At 39.6% G+C, this 25011-nt stretch overlaps 1 protein-coding gene across 1 annotated transcript in view; it reads left to right on the top strand.

The window, feature by feature from the left end:
* Positions 1 to 25011, top strand: part of PCSK5 (proprotein convertase subtilisin/kexin type 5) — a 258951-nt gene that overhangs the window by 196127 nt on the left and 37813 nt on the right. Inside the window, exons 21-24 of the mRNA XM_074166803.1 lie at positions 10141 to 10243; positions 13465 to 13601; positions 15567 to 15764; positions 16356 to 16424. Coding sequence (XP_074022904.1) covers positions 10141 to 10243; positions 13465 to 13601; positions 15567 to 15764; positions 16356 to 16424 — 507 coding nt within the window. The remainder of the gene's footprint in view (positions 1 to 10140; positions 10244 to 13464; positions 13602 to 15566; positions 15765 to 16355; positions 16425 to 25011) is intronic.

Here is a 25011-nt window from a genome sequence, read left to right as displayed (position 1 = left end):
AAAATTATACTTTTCTCCATGTCTGAAAGGACTGTGGATGGCATCAGTCCAAAATTGTTCGTTGATTTCTGCCTTATTTATATCACAAGTCAAAATGCAATGACAAATTGAAGATGGTCTTCTAGTTAAGACATCACTTACATGGTAAAGTATTTGCCAGGTCATGTCTGTTTAGAAGAATAGTTAGACAATCCTTGATTTAAATGCAAACTGGACAACCAGCTAGACCTCTTCTTTACCAAAAGTCTCAAAAACAATGACACCTTTGGTCCAAAAAAACCCAAACAAACACCACCACCACCACCAAAAAAAAAACCCCACCACCAGAACAACAAACGAAAACCCCGATCTCATACATGTGCTAACACTATTTTTAAACAGAAAAAAGTTTAGCATGCCCCAGACCTGCAGAACATCCTGCATAAGCCTGTTGTGTGAGGGCATCATTTTATAATAGAAGTGCAATTTTTCAACCCTTCTGCAATAAGGTTACAGCCTTCCTCCCTTTCTAGCTGCAGCTCTCCACCTCAGCCACACACCAGTGCTGTGGGATCAGCAAATCAGATACCTGCGGGGATATGTCGGTGGAAAACTTATGCTTCTGACCAGTAGCTCCTGTGGCTCTTGGCTTAGACCCTGCCTACCCACACACCAATCTCCACTGGCGCATCCTGCGTCTTTCTGGGGAGACTTTGCAAACACCCCCTCTGTGGACAACACTGTTTTCTAAAGAAGAATTCCCTATGAGACCTTATTGGCAACCCCAATCTGTATTGGTATTGCAACTTTTCGATGTCCTCTGAGATTCTGAGCAGCCCCTGCTACTGAATATATTGTGTAATAGCAGGGATGCTGCTTTTTCCACGTTGTCAGGTAAAGATAAGAGTTACGACAGTATGAGCCTTGAAGATGAGTAAACCTATATACAGAGATACTAGAGATGACTACAGGAATTTCACCCATTCAACTTGCAACTGCGATGACCAAGTTAATCCTCTTAACAGCCCCATCACGAGCACAGTGAGCATTATCTCTATGAGTGGCCACTTTAGGTAACTATCTGCTACTTCTTGATGAAATTATTTAATGAACTAAATGACTGTAAGAAGGCCTGTTATAAATTCAAGATTCCTGTAAAGACATTTAAATGACTGCTTGTATGAGTCAAAGTTTTCAATTTACAGTGCAACTCGCGGAACAATAACTTGTCTGTGATCCATTACCATGCCTTATATTTATATTGGATATATCATTGTCATGTCATTGGTACAGAATGAATCAAGAAAAGTTCTGCCATTAGATGTTTGTGCAAAATATTTTAAGTAAGCATTAAAAAAGTTTTACAGCATACAAAGAAAAATCCTAGTTAAGTTTTCATCAAAAAGAAATTGACATCAACAACAACTTGCATGAGCTTGTTCAGAATATGCGGTTTCAACATGTATATATAAAAAAAAAGGTTGAAAATGTATTTTTGATGGACATTTCGTTTAGCTGGGGAAAAACAGGTTTCTGTTTGGCATAATTTTTATTTATTTGTCTAACTTAAACTATCCTGGGAGATTTCAATTTTTGATGAAATTCATTATCTGATTATTTACTACCACCTGTCATGAGAGTGTATTGGGGCTTAAATCCTTCTCATTAGCAAGGACTAAAGAATTGTGGGTAGCAACACAGTGTCCTTATGAACAAACTAAGGCTCTGCACTTAAGGATTGCATCCAACTAGTGGAAGTGCACCCAATACCTGCACTTCCACCATTGGTTCTACACTGATGAGCAAAAAGGATTCAGATCTGTTGAAGTCCTGGGACATTTCTATGAAGTCTCAGAGCACAGTAACATTTGGTCTTACTACGGAACTGTTCTGAAATCCTCAGGATGAAACCAGAGGGATTGCAGTAACGTTCACCTGTTGTGCAAGGGTAGTAGGCACCACCACGGAATTGTATTTCAATAGCCACACTATGATTGAAACGATCCTGGAAGGACTTTCTTTCTGAATTAGAAAGCAATGTTTATTGCATTAAAAAGAAGCCAATTTTCACTTCTAGCATGGGAAATGAAGTCAATGGAAAGGGTATTATTGTGAGAAGGCTCTGGGCATTTAGATTCCAGTAAGCAACAAACGCAGCCTTTCAGTGCCACACCAAAGGCTGGTTTTTGTTATATCTCTTTTTTATGAGCAGCTCATGCATTTGCTGTCAAAGATGGGCAAGGCAAAGCTTAGAAGAATGCTCCTTGCACAATCATTTATTTATCAGTGTTTCTCAGTGTTTGGGGGATGGATTTGTTGAAAGTCTTCTGGGAAAACAACATCCCTTTTCAAAGCAAAATTTACTGTCCTGTCACAAAACACAGTAGACATCTTTGCTTTATGGTGTTACGCAATGAGCTGATTAAGTACGCATTTTTTCCAATCAGCGTGGGGGAGAGAAGCTAGAACATTGACAGGCGGTGAATATTTATTTACCCAAGGAGAATGAATGGCTCCATCGTGCAAACTCAATAATAGCACTGAATGTTCACTGAAGCATGACTAGTGTGATTTAGCTACAATTCAGATAATACTGCATATCTTTTCCAATTGTCCTTGGCCTGCCCACTGCCCTCCTCCTGATGCCTGCAGATGCACTTTGAGATGTCGGTTGAAAGGAAAGCCTAGCTCCTGGTTGCCAGTCGCCATGGATTGCATTGCTGTCAGCCATGGTGCTTGTTACCATACTAATGTGCCATTCTGTGCAATGCTACTGGATCAAAAGACAGAAATAACTCAAATATTCATTCCCAAATAAAGTACCCCCTTTTCTCACTCCAAGAGCAAGGCCATACTGAAATGAAGTTATGTAAATGCTGCTCTTGCTGGGTCTGCCTCTGACCCAGCACAGCCTCCCTGAACGCCTTCAATCTGAAGAATGAAAGGAGGGTTCAAAGAGCTCCCATAGCCAAACAGTGCCACAAAGCCTCTCTCCAGCTTTATCTGAACTAGACTGGCTGTATCATTTACACGTTTCTGCACCCTCACCATGGAACATGTGATTATTAAAAGGAAGGTCCTGGACTGTGCTTTCCAGGGTAATCATCAAAAGCAATTACTTCGACTATTCCTGAAATGCATATAGTAGCGACGAGGAACCAGGGGAGATTTTAAGCAACGAGAGATCATGAACGTAAGGGTATTGAGTTGGCTGAAGGGTTAGAGCTAGGAATAAAATTTACTCCTTTATACCTCTCATTAAAAGACTTAATTTTGCCTGCTCCTTACTTTCAAGGAGATAAACTTGTATCTTTTTGGCAGATTTCTTTAATACGTATTCATCTCCGCAAATTAAACAGAAATTGCATTAGATTAGCAGTATAAATCTATCCTATCGTTGTATCTTGTCAGGGCAATCCTTTGCCTGCTGAAATCTGCCCAGTTATCAGCAGATCTGTGTTCATATCCTAAGTTGGAGATCTCTGGTACAAACACTCTGTGCAGGGATCTCTCTGTTTAAGATAGATGACACCACTGAAACACTGCCCTGACACATCCAGCTCTTCCCATTTCAGGTTTATGCCTACTCAAGTCAGACTGCAGAAATCCTGTGGACAGGGAAGGCTCTGCATATGCATATTACATACTCCTTGCTGTATAACATAGGAGAGAGACGCCGTGCTACCATGGTTGCCTCTGGAGTATGACGTGTTTTCCTCCGGCACTGAAAGATCCTATCTTTAATGTATTCCAGGTGCAAATAACACCAGCTTTACTCAAAGCAAACAGTCACCTTCCACCTTTCTTTTGCATATTTCACAGGAACCTACCCAGATTTCCAAAGCACTACTATCAGGACAGTGAGACAATTTTCAGTAAGATTTAGGTATCTCCATTTGCAGGCTCCGCTGTCCTTTAGGAAATTCCCAGCTACTGAGCTTCACAAAAAACAAGAAGCTTGACAGATCAGACAGGGAAATTTCCAGTTGGGAAGCTCCAGAAATGGAGAGGCTAAACATTGTTTTTCCAGTGGCAGTATCAGATTTTGAGAGTGCCATAGTATTTCCGCCTCCTCCAAAAAGTGAAAAAGGTACAGAGCAAAGCATTAGCAGTACAAGTCGGGGTTGCTCCATTCCCCTTCCCACTTTCTCACGGGTCTGTCAAATTTCAGGCTCCAGGTGAGGAGCAGAAAACCTTGCCAGGCTCTGACCTTTGTGCTTACACAGGCAAGGGAGGAAACCCTGATCCCAGCCAGTTTCTAATCCCAGGCATCCACATTATTAGTAGAAATTGAGGATTTTAAAGCTCATTTTTTAATTGCTAAAAAACTTTGTACAAATGGAGGTTCAAAGCTGACTATTTAAATGCTAAAAAATGTCTTTCTGGAGTCTATGCCTGCTCAGTACCCGTAAGGGCTCCGGCTCTTCAATGGGTTTCTAACAACCATTTCATAAATACTACATAGAAATCATGGAAGAAACACACAGAATAAAGAGGGGGGAAATCCCTATGTGTCAGCAAAAAGGGCAGCTTTGGCTAATGTAAATATTTATATTCAGCAGGCAAAAGAATAGAGGGCTGTGTAAGATAGTGTAGTTGATAAAGGCAGTTGCCTCTCTCCTGCCTGTCATGATTAAAGCTAACCTGAGGCTCTGTGTGATCTCAGCTAATCCTGCAACAAAAGGGCCTTTCATCCTAAAATCATTATATCACACTCAGCTCCACACACCACTGTTCAGGGAAGAGATGTTCAGCCCATTTCAAGGTTCTGCTTTGTCCCTTGGCACAAGGGGGTGCTTCAGTGACTTAGGAACTGACATGATGCACTGAGCCAGCAATGCACCCTTGTGGCCAAGAAGGCCAATGCCATCCTGGGGTGCATCAAGAAGAGTGTGGCCATCAGGCCAAGGGATGTTTTCCTCCCCCTCTACTCTGCCCTGGTGAGGCCATATCTGAGTACTGTGTCCAGTTCTGGGCTCCCCAGTTCAAGAAGATGTAGCAGTCTGTGGGATGATACCCATCCATCTTCCTTTCAAAGCAGGAACTAATCACAAAAGGAGCTCCCCTCTTGTGCTTTGTAAACTGTGCCCAGTTCTGGGCTCCCCAGTTCAAGAAGGACAGGGAACTGCTGGAGAGGGTACAGCAGAGGGCTACAAAGATGATTAGGGGCCTGGAGCATCTCTCTTATGAGAAAAGGCTGAGGGACTTGGGTCTTTTTAGTCTGGAGAAGACTGAGGGGGGATCTGATCAATGCCTATAGATACTTAAAAGGTTGGGTGTCAAGAAGATGGGGCCAGACTTTTTTCAGTGGTGCCCGGTGACAGGACAAGAGATAATAGGCACAAACTTGAACATCAGAAGTTTCATCTAAACATGAGGAGGAACTTCTTTACTTTGAGGGTGGCAGAGCACTGGAATAGGCTGCTCAGAGAGGTGGTGGAGTATCCATCTCTGGAGATGTTCAAAACCCACCTGGACATGTTCCTGTGCAACCTGCTCTAGGTGGACTTGTTTTGGCAGGGGGGTTGGACTAGATGATCTCCAGAGGTCCCTTCCAACCCATGTCATTCTGTGATTCTGTGATGATAATTTCAGCCTTCTGGTTCATCACTGCCTAGAGTACTTTTGAAAATTAGACATCCAATCCTGAATCCCTCTCATCATCTCAGATCATAGCATCCCAAAGTTTTGCCCTTGAAGGGTATCTTTGTCCCTTCTGCACATTCAAACAGGGAGACTAAAATTTGGTCGTTGTGTAAAATGACTGAGTGGAGAACAATTTGCAGGAGATTCAAAGCTGAAGCTAAGCAAATAATTGGAAACTGGGTTCAAATTTTGTATGACTGACCAAAATTTGAGGGGAAAGGAAATGCCATAGTCTCCTAACAACATCCTAATATTTTCAAGACAAGATTTCTTTCAGGGAGCCATAATCTATCAAACATTAAGGCTTTGGGCTAAACAGAGGGCTAACTTCAAGAGGAATCCTCAGGGTAAATTTTAATGGCTTGCTATATGCAGGTTAGTCTAAGTTCCTTATGGACTTAAGTTTTACAGATAAATATTTCTTCAGCAAAACTCGAAGAGCTGATCCCATGAGCCAGTCAGAATAAAATGTATTAAGGCCGAACATGGAAAAAGCAGAGAGCTTCATGAGACTGACTCCTCTCAGTTCTCACTGCTGATTGATGAAAAACAATTCTGATCAATGCTTCTTCATCTGCTCTGTGAAACTTTGTAGCCCATAAGATTGCATACCAAAGCCCAAGTACAAAATCCATATCCAGGTTCCCATGAAGGTAAACAAGCAAAAGGGAGGAAATAAGGTCATTATTTTCATTAATTATGAAGAAAAGCCACTGGGGCAGTCCTATAGAAAATAATCAATGAATATTTTTAAATTAAATAAAGTCATGTTTTGATTAAGAAAAGTGAGGAAGTAACAGGTGTCCTGCAGTGACTGAGTCTCATGGGGGACACTACAAGAGAGATTCATTTATGACTGCCAGCAATAAAACTGCATATGTCCAGGCATAACTTACAAGGATATTCACACCCTCATCTAAGTGGTCTCCTGAAACACCATGTGCTGTCAATGAATGGCACAGCTTTTTGAAAGAAGCAGAGGACTAGTGACAAGGTAAGGGCTGTACATTTAATAGTGCTTATGCAAAGACATAACAATGGCCTGATGACTGTGATAGCGCTCTAGTCTGGGACTCAGGAGAGACAGGTTCTAGTTTGCTATTGCACTCTAACTTGATGACCTTACTGCAACTCAGTTTTTCTGCCTCCTTAATGGAGGTAATAGACCTTGCCTCATTTTAAAATGCATCATATCAACTGATAAGAATGTAACTGTAGGGCTCTTGTGTGCAGTTAAAGGCACAGCCTGCAACCCAGCGTGGCTCAGGTGTGGAATTAAACTTTTCTAACTATGGACACAAAAAATTATACATGCAAATCTTCCCATTTTGAGGCATTATGTCTGTTAACATAGCCTTATTACTATAGTACCTTCAGTTCCTGTTTTTTTAAATAAGGTGACAAATGTTTTTAAACTAGGTGAAAGGTAACAGAATTGGGAAATAAATGAAGGTTAAATATGGGATGATCCAAAGTAACTGACCAGCATTGCCTGATTGAAAGCACAGCTGAGATCATGAATTGGTGAGAGTATTCCCCCATTACATATGTTGAACAGATAAAGAATTTTAATATAGAAGACAGAAAAGAAAAAGAGAATTGAGGCTTCAGTAACTAGTATTTATCTAGCGAGATTTGTAAAGAAATATATCACCCACAAAGAACTCTGGCAAATAGTTAAACTGCCCTGTGGAATAGTTTAAAAGTCTTCTTTAAAGTTGCATTTCAGAGTTAACTCTTTGAATATCCACTAAAAACTATTTTGTTAACATTTAGTGGCAGATCCACAGTTCTAGATGTAACTTGGAATTCAGAAGGCCTAATATGTGTTTTCTGGGGCATATTCCGTATAATAGTATGCTTTAAAATGCCTCAACTCGGAGGATAAAGTAAGCAGAGAGCTGGTCTTCCTGGCATTATTCCAGCACAGCTGAAATGAATTACAGCCCTTCCATTGAAAGGCATAACAAGGAAATAACAAAAACCTTTTAAAACTAAGCACTTCTACCATGTGGGAAGGATTTGAGTGGTCATAGCTGAGGTGTATGAATTAGTAGCTCAGGTAAAATGGATAAGCATACAGGCAGTGCAGATAAATAAAGTGAAGGACTAGAGAACCAAAAGTTTTTCTAATGTATCACAAAGCAACATCAGAGAAACAATTATTTAATAACGTTGCCCTGACAGATTTTCCAGTGATAGAAAGCCGGTAGCATAAAGCACTGAGCCACCAGACCAGCAATAGGAAGACTTTACAGATACTGCATTTTTTCATGGTTGTGTATTTTCCAAATATGTGTGTGTGTGTATATGTATCAAATCATATTTTAAAATCTCATAAAGCATTTGAGGTCATGGGATTCCATGTTATACACTCTGAATATGTGTCAGAAAGACTCAAGAAACCTGCATTAAGCAAATCTGTCAATGGCCTGATGATCTACTGGACAGCAGGCTACAGTCTTTTTTTTCCCAGAAAGTATCTAGAATTATAAATATTCTGTATTGTGATAGTTATTCATCAATACAACATTTTATCTCAGTAATATCTGGATAAATTCAGAATCTTGCTGAATTCTATGTCAAACAGCTATACCATTTGTAGTGTCTTTATCATTAGTCCTTTATAAAGTATTCTATCATACAAAATAGAGTGTTGGAGTTCAGAAAAGCTACACCATTTCCAAGGAATTATGTCAATTTACACAATTCAAGGTTTGGTTCCATATGGGCATGTCTGGGATTACATAAAGGTGTATAAGCGTATATATACAAAATCCTCTTTGGATAATGAGAACTATAAAAATGTGTGAATGTGTATGTATACACAGATTTCTGTTTTCCTGACCTCATCAAGAGACTGGTCATTTGCTTCCAGTTCTGAACTTCTTCCCAGTTAGCAATGATCTCAGACCAGCCTCTGCGGAGCACTGTCTTTATGTTTTATGTGGCTCTGTCACTGGATTTTGGCTCGTCTTTTACCTTTTTCCTTTTTTCAGGAGACACACAAACCTTTACAAAATAAAAATTGTATCTTTACCCACATTTTGGGTACCTCAGCTTTGGCCCAAAGTTGGCTGGACATTCCAGCTGGTACGCCTTTTTAACTATACTGTTCCCATCCCCTTAGGCATCATAAATACTATCCTAGTTTATATCTCATACCAGGGGTTTCAGCTATTATAGAATTTGTTAATACAGATTAATATGGAGTAGAAAACACAAAGGTCAGAGAATATAATTTACAGTATTTTAGAAAATGTTTCTTTCCTACATGGTTTTACACTTATAGCAATAGCTGCTCATACAGTGTCTTAGCTCTTCAGTGTAAGGAACTCAATGCAACTGACAGCCAAAACCAAGTCACTCCACATTTGTATTTTGACTCCTAAAGTTCAATGTGTTTGCCAAATCTAGATTTCTCAGCAGCAATTCAAGTGGAAAGAGTTTCTCCATATTGAAGTATCCATAGAAACTGCAGGGTTTATGTATCATATAGGACTCTCTGCCCAACCTCTTCCATTACTTAAGAACGAAAGAACAGCCAATTCTCTCAAATATATAGACTCAGTTAGAACAAATTTTCCCATAACAAACTGACTTAAAAGACCCAATCTTGAGCTTTATGAAACTGTTTGATAAACCAATTTACTGTCCTCACATGATGCTGCACAAAGATACAGTGTTCATGCTACTTACCAAATTAATATCTCTGCTCTGAGAGTTATGAAACATACAGCTTACTGGTTTGTACCAATGTTTTAATTAATATTCAGTAAATAAAGAGGCAAACTTTGCACTTCAGTTCCGTAGTAGTACTAGTGTATTCATGATCTGGAAGGCAACAATTCATATAATACAAAATTTTTTTTTCAAGTCCATATGGGTGCTTGGGCACCAAATTTTCGTTCCACCTAGATGAGAGCCCAGGTCTTTTAGGTGTGGAGTCTTCCAGCAGTGGCATGGAAGGAGGATGAAAGACACTATAGCTAGAGGTCTGGGGAGCAGCAACATGTCTCTGCCTAATGGAAGCATACTTAAGTCCTTCTCCTCACATAACATACCCCCTTACCCATGAAGCACATTCTTTATGCTGCAGCTTCCAATCAGGGGCATATTGCAGCTGCACCAAAAGACATTTGGTAATGACTACTCCTAGGTAGTACTGGTTTTGATGTAATTCTCCATGGTGAATCTTAAAGAGTCCCAATACTTCAGCTGATGCAAAAGAAATCGTATTAATCTGAACAACAACAATCATGCTCTGTCAGATTCACATGGAAGAAGCGAAAGTAAGAAAGAAAGAAAGAAAGAAAGACAGACTAGAAACTACTAATTGTGAACATCCTGGTTCCCCAAGGGAGCCAGTAGTTGTTTTCCTGATACCAAAGGGAAATGTACTCATTTCAGTAATTCAAAACAGATATAATTCCTTTTACTCATTATGTTTTTGTCCATGGGGTTTTTTTTAACATGAGATGTTGATCTGAAATAAACACATTTTTTTTCTACCAGGGGAATATCTTGATGATTCCCAAGAATGTCAGTTGTGTGAAGCATCCTGCCAGAAGTGCGTTGGACCTGAGCTGGACAAGTGCATCAGCTGCCCACTCACAAGGTAACTGTCTCCTAGCACCGTGCAGCACAAAGGCCTCGCACAATCATTTGGAGGGCAAACAAAACCAGGGCAAGTGAGAAAACAAGTGTTATGGGAACAGGACAGTTGGCTACACAGGCAGCTGATGTTTAGCCAGATGATTCCCACAGACAGAGATTAAACGTGAACTAATATTTCTGTCATTGTCATTCTTTCAAAATAATAATTGCTAGAATCACAACAGTGACAAATTTAATAACAAGAGTCTAGGGCATCTCTAGGTGCACACAACTATGGAGACTGGCACAAGGCATGAATATGGACATGGAGGCTAGCAATCAGCTGATTCAGGAGATATTCACTGCACTGAAACATCGTCCCCTAACTGACGTGCTTTAAGTTAGGTTGGTTTTTCTAATTTGCCATGAGGAGTGAATGGAACCAGAAAGAAGCTTTTCCACAGGACACTGCAGATCAGAGAGTTATTTTTAGGTCATCTTGTACCTAATCCAGGCATCTACAGGTTTTAAACTCTTGTGTTGCCAGTAGCCTTATTCTCGTACCGATAGCTCTGGTTCTGTTGCACTGGATTGCATTGTAGATGGCTGATATTTACACTGGTATGAAATCAGAGTCAGATCCTGTAAGGCATAGAGGAAAAAAATGCCCAAGGAATCCTGCAATTTACCTTGCAAATATCTATGGTATGACTATGCCAATAAAAGACACACCAGGACCAATGGAGTCCAAAAAACTTCGTAACTGAGGAAACAGTATTGAATTAAGTTGCGTTATGTCAGAAATGGCATTAACACAGGAAGTCTAGGCAGAATTCTGGACTGCGGACTGGATATCTCTGATTGACAATTGCATTAAAATTAGATCGTCTGTGTTTCGTGCAATGTATTTTGTGAGCTTTACACAGAGATATTTGCAAAACAAAGGTACAGAACCATACTGTTAGGCAAAACCACTTAGGTGTTTGCAGTAATGAGGTCTCTCTGACCTTTTTGAAAGGTGCTGCTGTCTCCACCATAACAAATCCTCTAACAGTTTTCAGTTTTGGTATCCAAGGTCTCCAAAAGCTTTCTGTGCTTCTTCTACACATTATGAAAGCTGTTAGAAAAAGTCATATTAGGACACTAAGTAGTAGAAGAAATAATAATAAAGAAAAATCTCACCCAGAGGCTAAAGACTAAATCTTTCCAATGGACATTGCTCGTTATGTACTTGAAATGGACCTGTTTAATTGAAACAGAATCCTAAATCCTGTTTCTCTTGACAGCTTCAGAGGGTGTCTATTGAAGACAGCAATGAGTGGCCATTAGATAACACAGATTAAAATTCAGCAGTGGTGCTTTCCTACAGGGGAACACCTTTCCTCTTTGAAAAGGATGAAAAGACTTGGGAAGGATTACAGAAAATAATGTGAAAATGAAAACACTGAACAATCCCTGTCCTTTGTGAAAATTCAGCAGTAGATGTCACCTTACTTCATAATAAAACCTCTGTCAAATCCTCTTCTTGTTTAACAATTCAAAATGCTGTTACCTGTTTTAAAAAAATTATGGCATTGTAGTTTTTTGTCCAGCCAACCTGATTTTCACAAATTCCTTGTCCATTTCTTTACTGTTTGAACTACAAAGGCTAGTGATGAGATCTGACCTGCTGGTGTCTTCCATTAGGGGCAACATAACAAAAAGCAAGAAAAACATACTTTATCATTATGTGAGCTGTTTGTAAGGATGGTTATCATTAAAGCCAGCGCACGTAGTAGAACACAGTAATACTTGCAGGTCATATAATCATAGCCCAGCTACCTCCAGTACTTCTGTCACATTGTCCCATTTGCACAGAGACCAATGAGAGGGGCTGCAGTCCCCATGAAGAGTGGAATAATGGTCTAAAATATGAAGGTATAGCTATGAGCTACAGTCTGCATAGGACTGTCTTACTGTCAGACTGCAGAGCAGAGACACACCTTTGCTGAATATTTCATATAGCCGTACAAGCTTCTCCCTGATTCCCTCCAGCAGCCTGCCTTCAGCCCCACAAGCCTTTTTAATAAATTCCTAAGTTTTCTTTGTTATGTGCACTTCAGGAAGGCTGTTTGTGTGATAGCCTATTCTTCCATCTTTACACTTCATAAGCCCAGACTTTTCCAATCATGGTAAATTTTAAATGGTTTCAAAGACTATTTGACAAAATTGGTTTTAAACTTTGCAGATATTTTTCTCCTCTTCTTTCAGAATAAATCTGAAAATGACCACAGCAACTCAAATTTATGAAGGCATATTGCAGACATTCTCTAATGCCATTGGTTGGCTCCAGGGAAGCATGCACTATCTTAATGTTATGGAAAGCCTACTGTTTCTGAGGTGTACAGACAAGCTGATAGTCTCAAAATCTGCACTAAGGTCTTGAATGGTGCTCAGCTTCTCTAGAAATTGAATCTCAAGTCCTCAAATACCAAACCGGTCAAAGCAGTTAAGTGTGGAAGATTACAGTCTCTCTTCTCTCATTTTCTTAATATTGAAAACACTGTCAAATTCTAACCAAATTGTTTTATATTCTTTTAATAGTATTGATGTTTTTCTACTTTTCTCCCCAACAGATTAAAAACAGTAGACATTAAGTAGCAGTGAAAAATGGACCAGAAATGTTCATCACATAAAAGGATTCTTCAGCAAATATTTAATTACCCAGCAAAAGAAGAATATTTAGCAGCAAAACTCCTAAGTGTTTGCAGATATGCAAGTCTAAAAATACAGCTCCTAAAGGCCAAAATCAGTTAGATGTTTGACTTTATGTACAAAGTTACCTTACTGAAGCCATAGTACTGTTCACGGGAAGCCTTTAAAGTAAAACTAACAGGAAGCTTCAACAGAAGGATCATTCTTTCACAGAGAAAGACCAAGTCTTGCTTTCCTTCTAATAGAGATAAGTGATTACCACAGGGTTTGTGGTAGAAAAACATCTAGATACAGGACCAAAAGGTGATTTTTCTTAGAAAAATCTCAGAAAAAACCTAATCTCTGAAGTCTAAGATCTAGGTTCAAAACATGGTTGATTTTCCATTCAATAAATACTATGAATAAGGTCTGGAAAATTAAGGAGTAAAGTGCCAAGGCTCTTGCAAATAGAGTGAAAGAAGAATGTCTTGGGTCTCTTGTTCATTTCCTTTAAATTTAAAGAACAAGTAGCTGCTAAATTTCTAATTATGCCTCTCTCTGTTTCAAAAGAGTCTTTGATGATGGTCGCTGTGTTATGCAATGCTCCAGAGGAAAGTTTGAATTCAAAGGACAATGTCATTTGTGCCATCATACCTGCCTGGACTGTAGTGGAAGTGAACCTAACAAATGCACCACTTGTGGAACAGGTAAGGAAGATTTCCTCCTGTAGTTTTTTTCCCATTCTTTGGCGTCCAAGTTTTGTTCTCCTTCTGCTCTCAGACCCAATTGCTAGAGCCAATAAAATTAGTAGTGTTTTTGCTACTGATCTGCACTTGTTTTACCCCTTAAGGGAGTTGGAACTCAATTTATTTTTTTAAAAATACAAGAAAACACAACTCTGCATTGTCCTTGCCTCTTTATACATTTCCCTCGGTATATTTTGAATAGGAGCTATGTTAACAGAAACAGAAATTGAGTCACACAGGAAAAAAATGACAGAAAGCCTATATAGCCTGCCTCTGGAGAAGAAAGCTCTATACTTGCCTCCCCCAGCCTCTACACAGTATGCACTACACTGAAATGGAGCAAGCTTGTACAAGTAGGCAGGGAGCCAGGATGCTTTCTGGAACATCTCTCTGAGGAAGGCTAGGAAACAAGCATGGTGGGTTCCACCACAGACTGCTGTGTCCCTACAGCTGGACAAACAGGGCCTGCCAAGAGCAGCTTACCCCTAACGCACAGAGAAACTTGTCTTTTCGATGCATTTTTATAGAGCTCAGGTTGAGAGAGAGGGTAATATTGTTAAAATTGTGGTTCCCAAAAGCAACTCTTCTTCTTTTGAAGCTCCATTTAAAAAATTATTCCCTCTTGCCTCTGTAACACCTGATGGGCAAAGAACTTGAGGGTCTTACATACAAATATATGTAACTATCTTGAACTGCCCTTGGAAATGAGTATGTAAGATTTAACTTCCAATTAACTTAATAAAGAGAAAATTTTGTTGAGCTTTTTCTGAGGACTCGCAGTCTTTTTCCTTTCAGCTGCTACTTCCATTTCAGTCCTAGTCATTAATGGCCCAGGCTTTACTTAGTAATAAATGTCCAGACTGCAAGAAAACACTGATATGGATGGCATTGGTTTGTCATATTGATGATGAGATTGACTTTCTCATTTTGGGAAATGTGACTGAGTAGATGAAGTTTTGAAATGGTACTTCAGGTCCAATGTGAGGGAGAAGTTTGTATAATTGTTCTCCAAGTCTCTCTCTATGGTGGACAGCAATATAAATTTCTGTATTTCTGTGTATCAAGAAATGAAGACCCTGGTGAGAGTCACACCCTGAGGAGGCTGGAAAAGTTCATACTAAAGATTTGTACATGAAAAGTTAAAGAAACAAAGTCTGAATACTTCTGCCATGGTGCAGCGATTAGTCCCTATTGTAGCTGCTTTGTCTGTAGTTTCAAAAATAAAATATGGTAAGCAAATTCTTGCTCTATAGTTAAAGCAATAAATCACACTTAGCACAGTAATGTAAATATAGGGTAACCCATTAGAAAACTCCCCTTGTTGCAGCACATGGCACATGGAGCTGTAGGTGTTTTCATGGGTTCCATTCAGAAGGATTTGAAGCAGGGGATCTCCCAGTTCCCCATGCACTAAAGAATGCTCTTACTCTAATAGCAAATGGATGCACGCTTGCTATTCAGATTCAAATTGAAATGATTCCAGACTGTAGCTGTGAAGAGGATGAGGATTACAGTTTAATCTAGTACAGACACAGCCTGATCTTTTCCAAAGGTGAAGTGGGCAGCTTTGCTTTCCTAATGGCAATTCTACATCTGCATGTACCATACAGTACAAATACTTGTATGTTCTCTGCAAGGGAACTCAGTAATTGAAATCTCTTGATCCTGTCTATTAGATTGATGGATGTGAACAGTAATTATTCACTAGCATGACATCTTTATACGTCATAAATCTCCAGGAATGTGGAGGGTTTGAGGTCCTGAAACTTTTATACATTTTAGCTCATCTGGTGTAAAACTACAAATCTAGCACTCAGTGAAAAAAACAAAAACATCAGCTGCAGCACCGGTGCTTCATAAAGCTGCTTCGTATGCCCAAACGTACCTCTGTTACTGACAGCTTTTTCCTATTTTTTTTCCACACAGATAGAAGAGGGATTGAACGTTTCCTGTATCATGGGGAGTGCAGAGAGAGCTGTCCTCCAGGTCACTACCATTCAGAGCATACCTGTGTGACATGCTCTAGCAACTGTGAGGTGTGCCTGAACTCCAGCCACTGCAAAAGGTGTTTCAGAGGCTACTACCTTACTCAAAACATATGTCAGAAGCATAGTTGTAGAGAAGGTAAGCACCCTTCCATAGGAGTTAACAAATATTCTTTTTAATTTGGGTCCTGGTTTCAGCTGGGATAGAGTTAATTTCCTTTCTAGTGGCTGCTGTGTTTCAGATTTCGTATTATGAATGTCAATGTAGATTGTTTTAGTTGTTGCCAGGTGATATTTATACTAGTCAAGGACTTTTCCCAGCTTCCCATAGAAGCTGAGAAGGAGCATAGTCAGAACAATGGGACAGCCAATTGAATGTTCTGTACCAGAGATATCATGCCCAGTATATAAATGGGGGCTGGCCAGGGGGCAGAAGTCCACAATCACTCCTTGGGTTGGGCTAGGCAACCAATTCACTGGGTGGTGAGAATGACTTGTGTCTTGTATATTCTATTACTATTATTACTATTATTATTGTTGTTGTTGTTTTCCTTTTCCAGTACTGTTTTATTAAACTGTCCTTATCTCAACAAGAGGAAAAAACTGCTGTGAATCTTTTTTCTTTTTGAGTTTGTGTAAAATTTATTTCAAGGAACCTTGCTGAGTGCTTCCGAATGTTGGCTTTCCATTGTCTAGAATTAACCCTAAATTGGTGATTTGCAAAACACAGGTGAAGTGGAAGATCCTGACTCTGAAGATTGCATACCTTGTTCAGAGGGATGTCAGAACTGCAAATTGGGTAAATATTTCCTTTATGAACCCCTACCCTTATTCTTATGGTAGGGCAAAATTATTCCTCCTCCTTCTCTTGTCATGAGCCTATATGCATGCTGCTGAGCAATTAGTCATGGCTGCATTCTCTCACCAAGTAAACTGTATTTTTCCCAGTGTATTTATTTTTGAACACCATTTCTAAACTCTATCTCCAGCACAAAAAAAGAATAATTTTTGTATTAATTTAGTTATTAATCTCTGCAACATTTTTTTTTCCTTCTTGAATGCCGCACTCAGGTTGAGACATTTACAGACTTTCTGAAGACATTATCAGACACAGAACTTTATCATAGATTATCCAATTTTCTAGGCTTGAAAATATATCATTAGCTTGGGCTTTTTCTTTCAGGAAACAGACATAAGGACAGACCTTAAATTCCATTCAAGAGCAAATCACTGCAACAGCAATGCTACTACCCTAAAAAAATATTAAAACATTGATTCATTTTTCATACCGGATTAAAAAAAAAAAAAAAGTTCCTTCTCAAAATATTGTAGTGTTGGCAGAGAGTTTGTTGTATTCAGATCAAGGCCATTTAACTTACTAAAGTTGATGGAATCTGTATCTCAATAGTTCACCTTCATAGAGAATTAAAAATGTTCAAAAGACATCACAATTCATTGTTTCCACTGCGTTTACATTAAGAAAATTTTATTTCCTGTGGCTGTTTGGACATGAGTACAACTGATCAGCAACTCAAGACTGATAGGCAACAGGGTGAGCCATCAGAATGGCAGTTTTCACTTACGACCTCTTAGGCAAATTTCTTCTCAAGAAAGCACAGAGTTCAGGTAAAGTAGTGCCCAAATGAGTACTGATATGCCGAGGCACTTCACTAAGATAATCTACATCACAGAAAATAAGGCTTTGGTAAAAACTCCTCATACAGAAGAAAAAAGTAGACCTAAGTTTTACTTCTTTTGGTGCAAATCTAGAGCAAGTGACTGCTCTGCAAATAGTTATCTGGAATTACTACTTCTTAAACAAAAAAGGGGGGAGAACAAATTTCTCTTGTTACATTTCCAAAGAACATTTTTGAAAGCTCTAAAATTAAAGACTACCAGAACTATCCATCCTCTCCCTGAATTCAGACAGATTTCCACAGGCAGAGGAGCTCATACTGGGCCCTCTGGTTTCTCCTGCTTGCTCCCTCGTGTGTTTTCAGGCCTGGTGTAACAGACACTACCGTCAGCACCAGGAGACTGAATGTTTCTATACAGAGGGGAGTGAACAGCAGGAAAGAAAACTGTGAAAGCACCTCATAAGAAAAAAACAAATAAACAAACAAAAAACAAACCCAAAGCCAGAAATTAATCCCCACCTCTAGTCACAACTGTCACAATGTTCTTTCAGCTTTTGTGTCAACAACTTTTTTTTTCCCTGCGAAAGAAGACTATCATGAATGTTTGTGCATACCAAAGTTGTGTAAGGATTTTCACCACATACTACTTACTTCTTTCTATCAGTCATCCGATCTAATACGTCATACCATGAAACTCCCTATGACTCTGGTGACGAGCCATTCTGCGTGAGTGCAGTTAAACTTAGTGCTTTCTTCTGTGACTGTAGCTTTCTATATCACTGAAAGAAGACCTGGAGGGACCATATTTTAATACAATTGCAACTACACAGTGGTCTTTTTTGGTATGGTGTGGTTTCCAGATTCATGACAGCTGTCTGCTTGGTTGTGGGGAGAAAACAAGAAAAGAAATTAAGGCAGAGAATCTGTTTCAATACCAATCTTTATTGTTGCTGTTGAAAGTTAGTTCCCCATAGTAAAATTTTCAGTGCTCTTCACACCACTTGTGACTAAAAATTCTTTATGTCTCTTCTGCAACTGTTTTATGCCAATCCTTGTTTTGAATTAGGGTGAAATGCACTATGAATAGCAACGTTGCTTAAAAATAGTCATTGCAAGTAACTCAGGGGGTGATTTTCTTTGTATATGAGCTTAATAAGCCTGTATAAGGAAGCTGCGAGACTGTTCATGGGGAGCTGACATACAGAAAAAGGGGCTGTACTCATTTATCTCGGACCTCAGAAGTTCTCTCATATCCTAAATATTAATCATCCATAATATTCAGTACATATTTGCTCTCAGGTTCTTGCACTTGAAGTTCTTATTTTAAAATAAGCTTTTCAAAAACTTCAGAGTTCAACAGAATGGATTCCGGTGGAACAAAGGCTGAATTAACTTTCACTGCTGAGTAAAGTTGGAAGTATTAAGATGCCAGAGTTTGGTAAGGGGCATACTATTAAGGAAACTCTTTGACTACAATGCATATATTATTGGGAACCAAAGAGTTTGGTTTAATGTTAGCTCTATTTTGGAACAGAAGCTCAGCAGTGGGCTAAAAGCAAGATCCCAAGCAGCTTTTACATATTACCATGTGTCCCTGAAATAAAGCATGACCTGTAAACATCAAACTTAAAATGAATTAGGTAGAGATGCTGTTTGCTTGTGTTTATGCTCTTAATATTCAGTGAGTTTTCTGGCATATCAATAACTTAATTCATAGATAAGATGAGCACAGTAATAGGTTTCTCATGTTATCAGAAAATTGATATATTTAGAGACTTCGATAAACCCAAACAGCTGAACTGTGTGTCTCTTAGAAAACAGAAATGGATTATTTTGAAAGCTGTAAAGAAATTACAGTGCCATAAAAATAACTTAAAATAGTAAAATTTCAAGGTGATAAAATATGAAATGTGATACATTTAGTTTCACATCTTTATGGTCTTTCTGCAGACTCATCTCTTTTTGTCTTATCTTCCTTTCAACACCACTGAGGAATTTAATCAAGAAAGAACTGTAGAGCAGGAGTAGGAAAAGCATTCCAATGCTATGAACATTTCTACCAGAACTACAGTGGAAAGCTTCTTTGGGGAACACAATATTAAAAAAAAAAAAAAAAAAAAAAAGAGAGAAAAAAGGGGGAAGAAAAATGTAGTAATCACAGCAATTGGAATCAACATTATATAGTTCACATACTGTAAAGTAGTTATTCATATACAAATGCAAATACATTTCATGTATACTTACAGATCCGCAAAAGATGCAAGACCTTTCTCTCACAAAAAAAATCATCAGGCACCTGCCCTGTCTCAAGTGCTTTGAGATCCTTTGATATAAACTCTAAGAGATAAAAATAATTAACTTCTTTGGTTCATACTAGTGCAGGGACAGTAGCTTATAGAAGTTGTATGAATTTTAAAAGGAATATCAGACAGTGACATTATTTTGTCAACTCAGTGACATTATATTGTAAACTACAAGCAACAAAATGCAAGAGATTCTCTTACTGTCTACAAATTAGAAAGATTAATTGATATATTTTTCTTTTTTGTAGACACAGGTCTAGTTTTAAGAAGGGATTTATATGCTAATTAAGATAACTGAACTGCCTGTTTTCCTACTAGCCTGAAGGACAAGTAATTTTTGGCCAAAATATTTTTCACAGGGCATCAAAGACTAGATTAAACTGCTACTTGCAGTCTTGGACAATCTTGTCCTGCTTTGTGCAGGCAAGAAGATGAGTAAGATTTACTCTCTTCTGGCATGATGCCAGGTGCCAGCAGAACAGAGCAAGTAATGGATAGAGATTGTGTGGGAAATCTCTCTTCTTGATCAGTAGTGACCCTACAGTCAGATTAAGACACAGATATCATGCTTTTATATTGGTTTGATACTTTTCATCCCACGTCAGACATTTCAAAGAATGTCAAACCCACCCAGTAACACTGCAGGTTAGTGTTCACCGGGCATGAGGCTACTGAGGTGCAGGATTGACATTGTTTGTAATATTTTCTAGGATCCTCAGGGAATGAAGTAAAATCTGTCCTTTTTCCTCTGAGTTTGGACCAGGTTTTGTTTTAGGGCTTCAGTGTGGTAATATATCTTTACTGTATCTACAGTGAAGGTCTAAAAACAAAGACAGGGACTGTCAGAGAGACTTAATCAAGGACAGATAAGTCTTTGTAGTTTAAATACAGATAATGCTTTCTTTTAAATTCAGGTGATACTTTTCTTTCTGATTCACTTCATAAATTTGGAGGCAGCTCATATTTTAAGGAGATGAAGAATCTTTAATGCTCCCAGATACCGTTCTGCCTTCAGACACTGTTAAGTCCTGGGATACGTAATAGGGAAATTGTCTTAGACAGTAGTAATCCCAAAGGGTCTATGGCTTTATGTACACAGTGTCAAAACAATGGCTATGCTCAGCAGGGTTTGCCTCCCTACCTTCTTCTGCCCACATGCTCTTGAATGCATCTGACTCTGAGTGCTGTCATACTAGCCCAATTGACATGCTCAAGTGCACAGTATCCCTCGAGATCTGGAAGGCAGACTCTTCCACAGATATTGAAAACTGAAATGAGAGCGAAAGACAAGTCTTAAGGGTGACTTCAATACATATGTTTAATCCTAAAATTCTTACAGGCTTCCAATATATTCCTACTGCTATGCAAGCAAGCATGAACAAAAAATTGGACATACAAAGTGTGTAAGACAGTGTGCTGAATAAATTTCAAGTCTGCACTTCCAAGATTATCTTTATGACTTTGGTACCTCAGGTCTGATAGCCCAGTTGTGGACACTCTGGGCTTCCTTTCTTGAGTACCAATGAGCTATTGCTCCCTCTGATGCAGATAGATCCACGGGAACTGCAGATCTTCATCACCTCTGGCCATCAGGCTGTGATTAAATTTTAATTACTTCTCTTCTGGTAGACACCAGAAAACATGATGAAGTCTACAAAATTAAATCCAGTTTTCTCAGCAAAGACAGCTTTTGAAAGAGAAAGTTCTGCTGAAGCAATGTAATTAAGGAGAAGGATTTTCTTTGTGCCGTTGGATTATCTACCTCTGAATGCAAGTTCACTTACTCACAAATTTAGATCACTTCAGAATATCACGCATACTTTTTCCAGACTTTTAAAGCTGTTATGAGTTTCAGAAACTTTCTTCATAGTCAAACTTACCATTTTAGAATGCAGTTGGCTATAAGCCAACACTCGGGACAAGAAAAGAACTCTAAGTTAAAACTGCAAACTTTGATCCACTTGAAGTAATTACGCTAAGAGAATTTCAGAGTCAATACATGACAAGAACATAACAATCCTAAATATTCATACTTGATATGTCTAAAATACAAAATGTGGACACTTTCAGCTCTTGATCCCTTTCTAATAACACAATTTGCATTTGCCTTTTTGCACCTGCATAATGAGCAGACATAAAATATGACTACTTAAGGTGATAAGTGATAAACTTCTCTAATATGCAATATCTACAGACCTGAATATGTACTCTTCTCAAGCAGAAACTGCCACATCATTAACCGATAATGGCAACTATGACCACCTGGTTCATTGAGGAGCTAAATATTTGCAACACATAGAGCTCAGGTGGGTCGTTGATAAATTCATAGGAGTCAACAGAAGGATAGGTCTTCCCCTCAGAAGGGGTTGTGAAAGTCAGGCATTGTCCCAATTTGTTTGCCTTCCTGCCGGTGTCCTCCCATGGAGCCATGCATTCCCGACCCAATTTTTACTCGCCTACTTGCTGACTCACTTCCACTCACCTCACCCAACTTGCGAAAGTATGACATGTTATGATATGAATGCTTCTCACAGCTTCCCAGCGATTACCTCATCTCCATGTAGCAAAATACCACATATATCTTCTTTTGACCCATCCAGGTTTCTGCAGAGAACAGCACAACATGCCTCTTCCAACCTTTGCACCAGGATTATTTTCAAAGGCTAACACTGAGAATAAAAGTGATCCTCAGTGAGGGTGCAGAGTGAAGAATGTTCAGAATAGCCATCACACTTTCCTCTTTCAAAGATACCTTACAAAAGACAAAAGCACTGAGAAACCCCAAGGAGCTGTGTCCCTGAGATTAAAAGCCTACAAAATAGCATTTAGGCCCAAGTGTGACACTTTGCTTTAGCAAGGTAGAGCCGGAGCAACTCTCAAAGTTTATAAAGAACCTCACTATTTAGTTTGGTCTGGGTTACAAGGTTTATGTACAAACATACAGCTATAAAGGCAGAAAGTGGGACTCATTAATCCAAATGGTCTATGAGATCCATTATATGGAGAGAAATGGGGGGGGGGGGGGGGGGGGGGGGAGGAAATACAGTCTATAAGGAAGTGGGAATGAGAGAAAAGGTATTTGGAGAAGATATAAGGAACCTGTGAGATAGTTAAAAGGGCAGCACTGTGAACAGGTAAAAATTGTGATTCTGGCAGTTGTGCTCATGATTAATGAGTAAAAAATGATCTGGTTCCTATAGCAACCTAAGAAACACAAAGGAAAACTTCATTTCTTCAAACCTTCCCTGATGATGAATAGGCCTTGGCTTTCAAAATACCAGAGAAAATTATGATAAGGATCCTTTTTTATCTCAAAGTAAATCTTCTTCAAGAGGTTAATCTTGCAGAATGGGTTTTAGATTTGCAGATAATAGAACTCGTTTCCACAGGCTTCTGGAATGAGAATATGCAATCTGTGCGAAAAGAATGCCCAGCAAGATTTGGAACTGTTCTTTTCTGATTTTTAGAACTGACATCTCAGTGTAGGCAGAACATCACATTAGAAGATGTTGCCTTTCCTAGAGTATAGGTAAAAGAGAATTTTATTGCACACTGAAGATGCAAGGTGTGTGTATTAAAGAAAAAATTCTATCTTTGAAATTTTTATTTCTCTGAGAAAGAAAATTACTTCCTGGGTAAAATCCAGACTTGGGGCAAGTCACTGGAAAAAATTAAGATATGAGATTGAACCACGAGTTCTGCAAACACAGAATACTCCAGGTTTTAGTTTAGAGCTCCCGGTAGAAATAAGAGCGCGGAAGAAAAATACTGCATCAGACCAAAAGTTCATCTAGCTCAGTAGCCACTGACCAAACAATGAATGTACTCCTAAAATTACAAAGACAAACAAAGCATGTATTGTTACTCCTTCAACAATTTGCAGTTCAGGAGCTTCATGAATCAAAACAGTAAAGAAATGTTAGCTGCTGAATCATTCTGCTGGAATTACTGAAGAAAAAATATATTAAAACAAATATAATCTAAACCATCTGCCGACTGGACCCTCTTTTCAGGGAATTTTGCTGCCTCCCTGGGGCCCAGATTAGGGATGTCACCAGAAAACTAATGAGGCTAGTACAGCTTTCGAATTATATGGAGAAGGCTGAGGTACTGAACTACTTTTTCATCTCGGTCTTCACTGGCAAGGCCTCTAACCACACTGCCCAAGTTGCAGAAGACAGAAACAGGGGCTCTGCGAATGAAGAACTGCCCACTCCAGGAGAAGATCAGGTTTGAAACCATCTAAGGAACCTGAAGGTACATAAGTCCATGGGACCCGATGAAATCCATGCACAGCTCCTGAGGGAGCTGGCAGATGAAGTTGCTAAACCGCTTTCCATTGTATTTGAAAAGTCACGGCAGTCTGGTGAAGTACCCACTGACTGGAAAAAGGGAAACATAACCCTCACTTTCAAAAAGGGAAAAAAGGAAGACCTGGGGAACTACAGGCCAGCCAGTCTCACCTCTGTGCCTGGCAAGATCGTGGAGCAGATGCTCCTGGAATCTGTGCTAAGGTACATGGAAAATAAGGAGGTGATTGGTGACAGCCAACGTGGTTTCACCAAGGGCAAGTCATGCCTGACAAATTTGGTGGCCTTCTATGATGATGCTACAGCACTGGTAGGTAAGGGTAGAGCAACAGATGTCATTTACCTGGACTTACACAAAATATTTGACACTGTCCCACATGACATCCTGGTCTCTAAATTGGAAAGGTATGGATTTGATGGATGGACCACTCGGTGAATAAGGGTCTGGCTGGATGGTCACACTCAAAGGGTTGTGGTCAACAGTTCAATGTCGAAGTGGAACCTAGTGACGAGCAGTGTTCCTCAGGAGTCAGTACTGGGACCAGTGCTGTTCAACATCTTTCTCGGAGACATGGACAGAGGGATTGAGGGCACCCTCAGCAAGTTTGCCAACAACACCAAGCTGTGTGGTGCAGTTGGCACACTGGAGAGAAGGGATGCCATCCAGAGGGTCCTTGAGAGGACAAGCTTGAGAGGTGGGCCTGTGTGAACCTCATGAAGTTCAACCAGGCCAAGTGCAAGGTCCTGCACATGGGTCACGGCAATCCCATGCACAAATAAAGGCTGGGCGGAGAATGGATTGAGAACAGCCCTGAGGAGAAGGACGTGGGGGTGTTGGTGGATAAGAAGCTCAGCATGAGCCAGTAGTGTACGCTGGCAGCCCAGAAAGCCAACCGCATCCTGGGCTGCATGAAAAGAAACATGGGCAGCAGGTAGAGGGAGGGGATTCTACCCCTCTACTCCACTCTGGTGAGACCCCACCTGGAGTACTGTGTCCAGCTTTGGAGTCCCCAACATAAGATGGACATGGATCTGTTGGAATGAGTCCAGCAGAGGACCACAAAGATGATCAGGGGACTGGAGCAACTCTCTTATGAGGACAGGCTGAGAGAGCTGGGGTTGTTCAGCCTGGAAAA

Source organism: Numenius arquata, chromosome Z, assembly GCF_964106895.1.
Source record: "Numenius arquata chromosome Z, bNumArq3.hap1.1, whole genome shotgun sequence".
NCBI lineage: Eukaryota > Metazoa > Chordata > Aves > Charadriiformes > Scolopacidae > Numenius > Numenius arquata.
The sequence above is the reverse complement of the archived record's forward strand: the minus strand, read 5'-3'. Positions and strand labels throughout refer to the sequence as shown.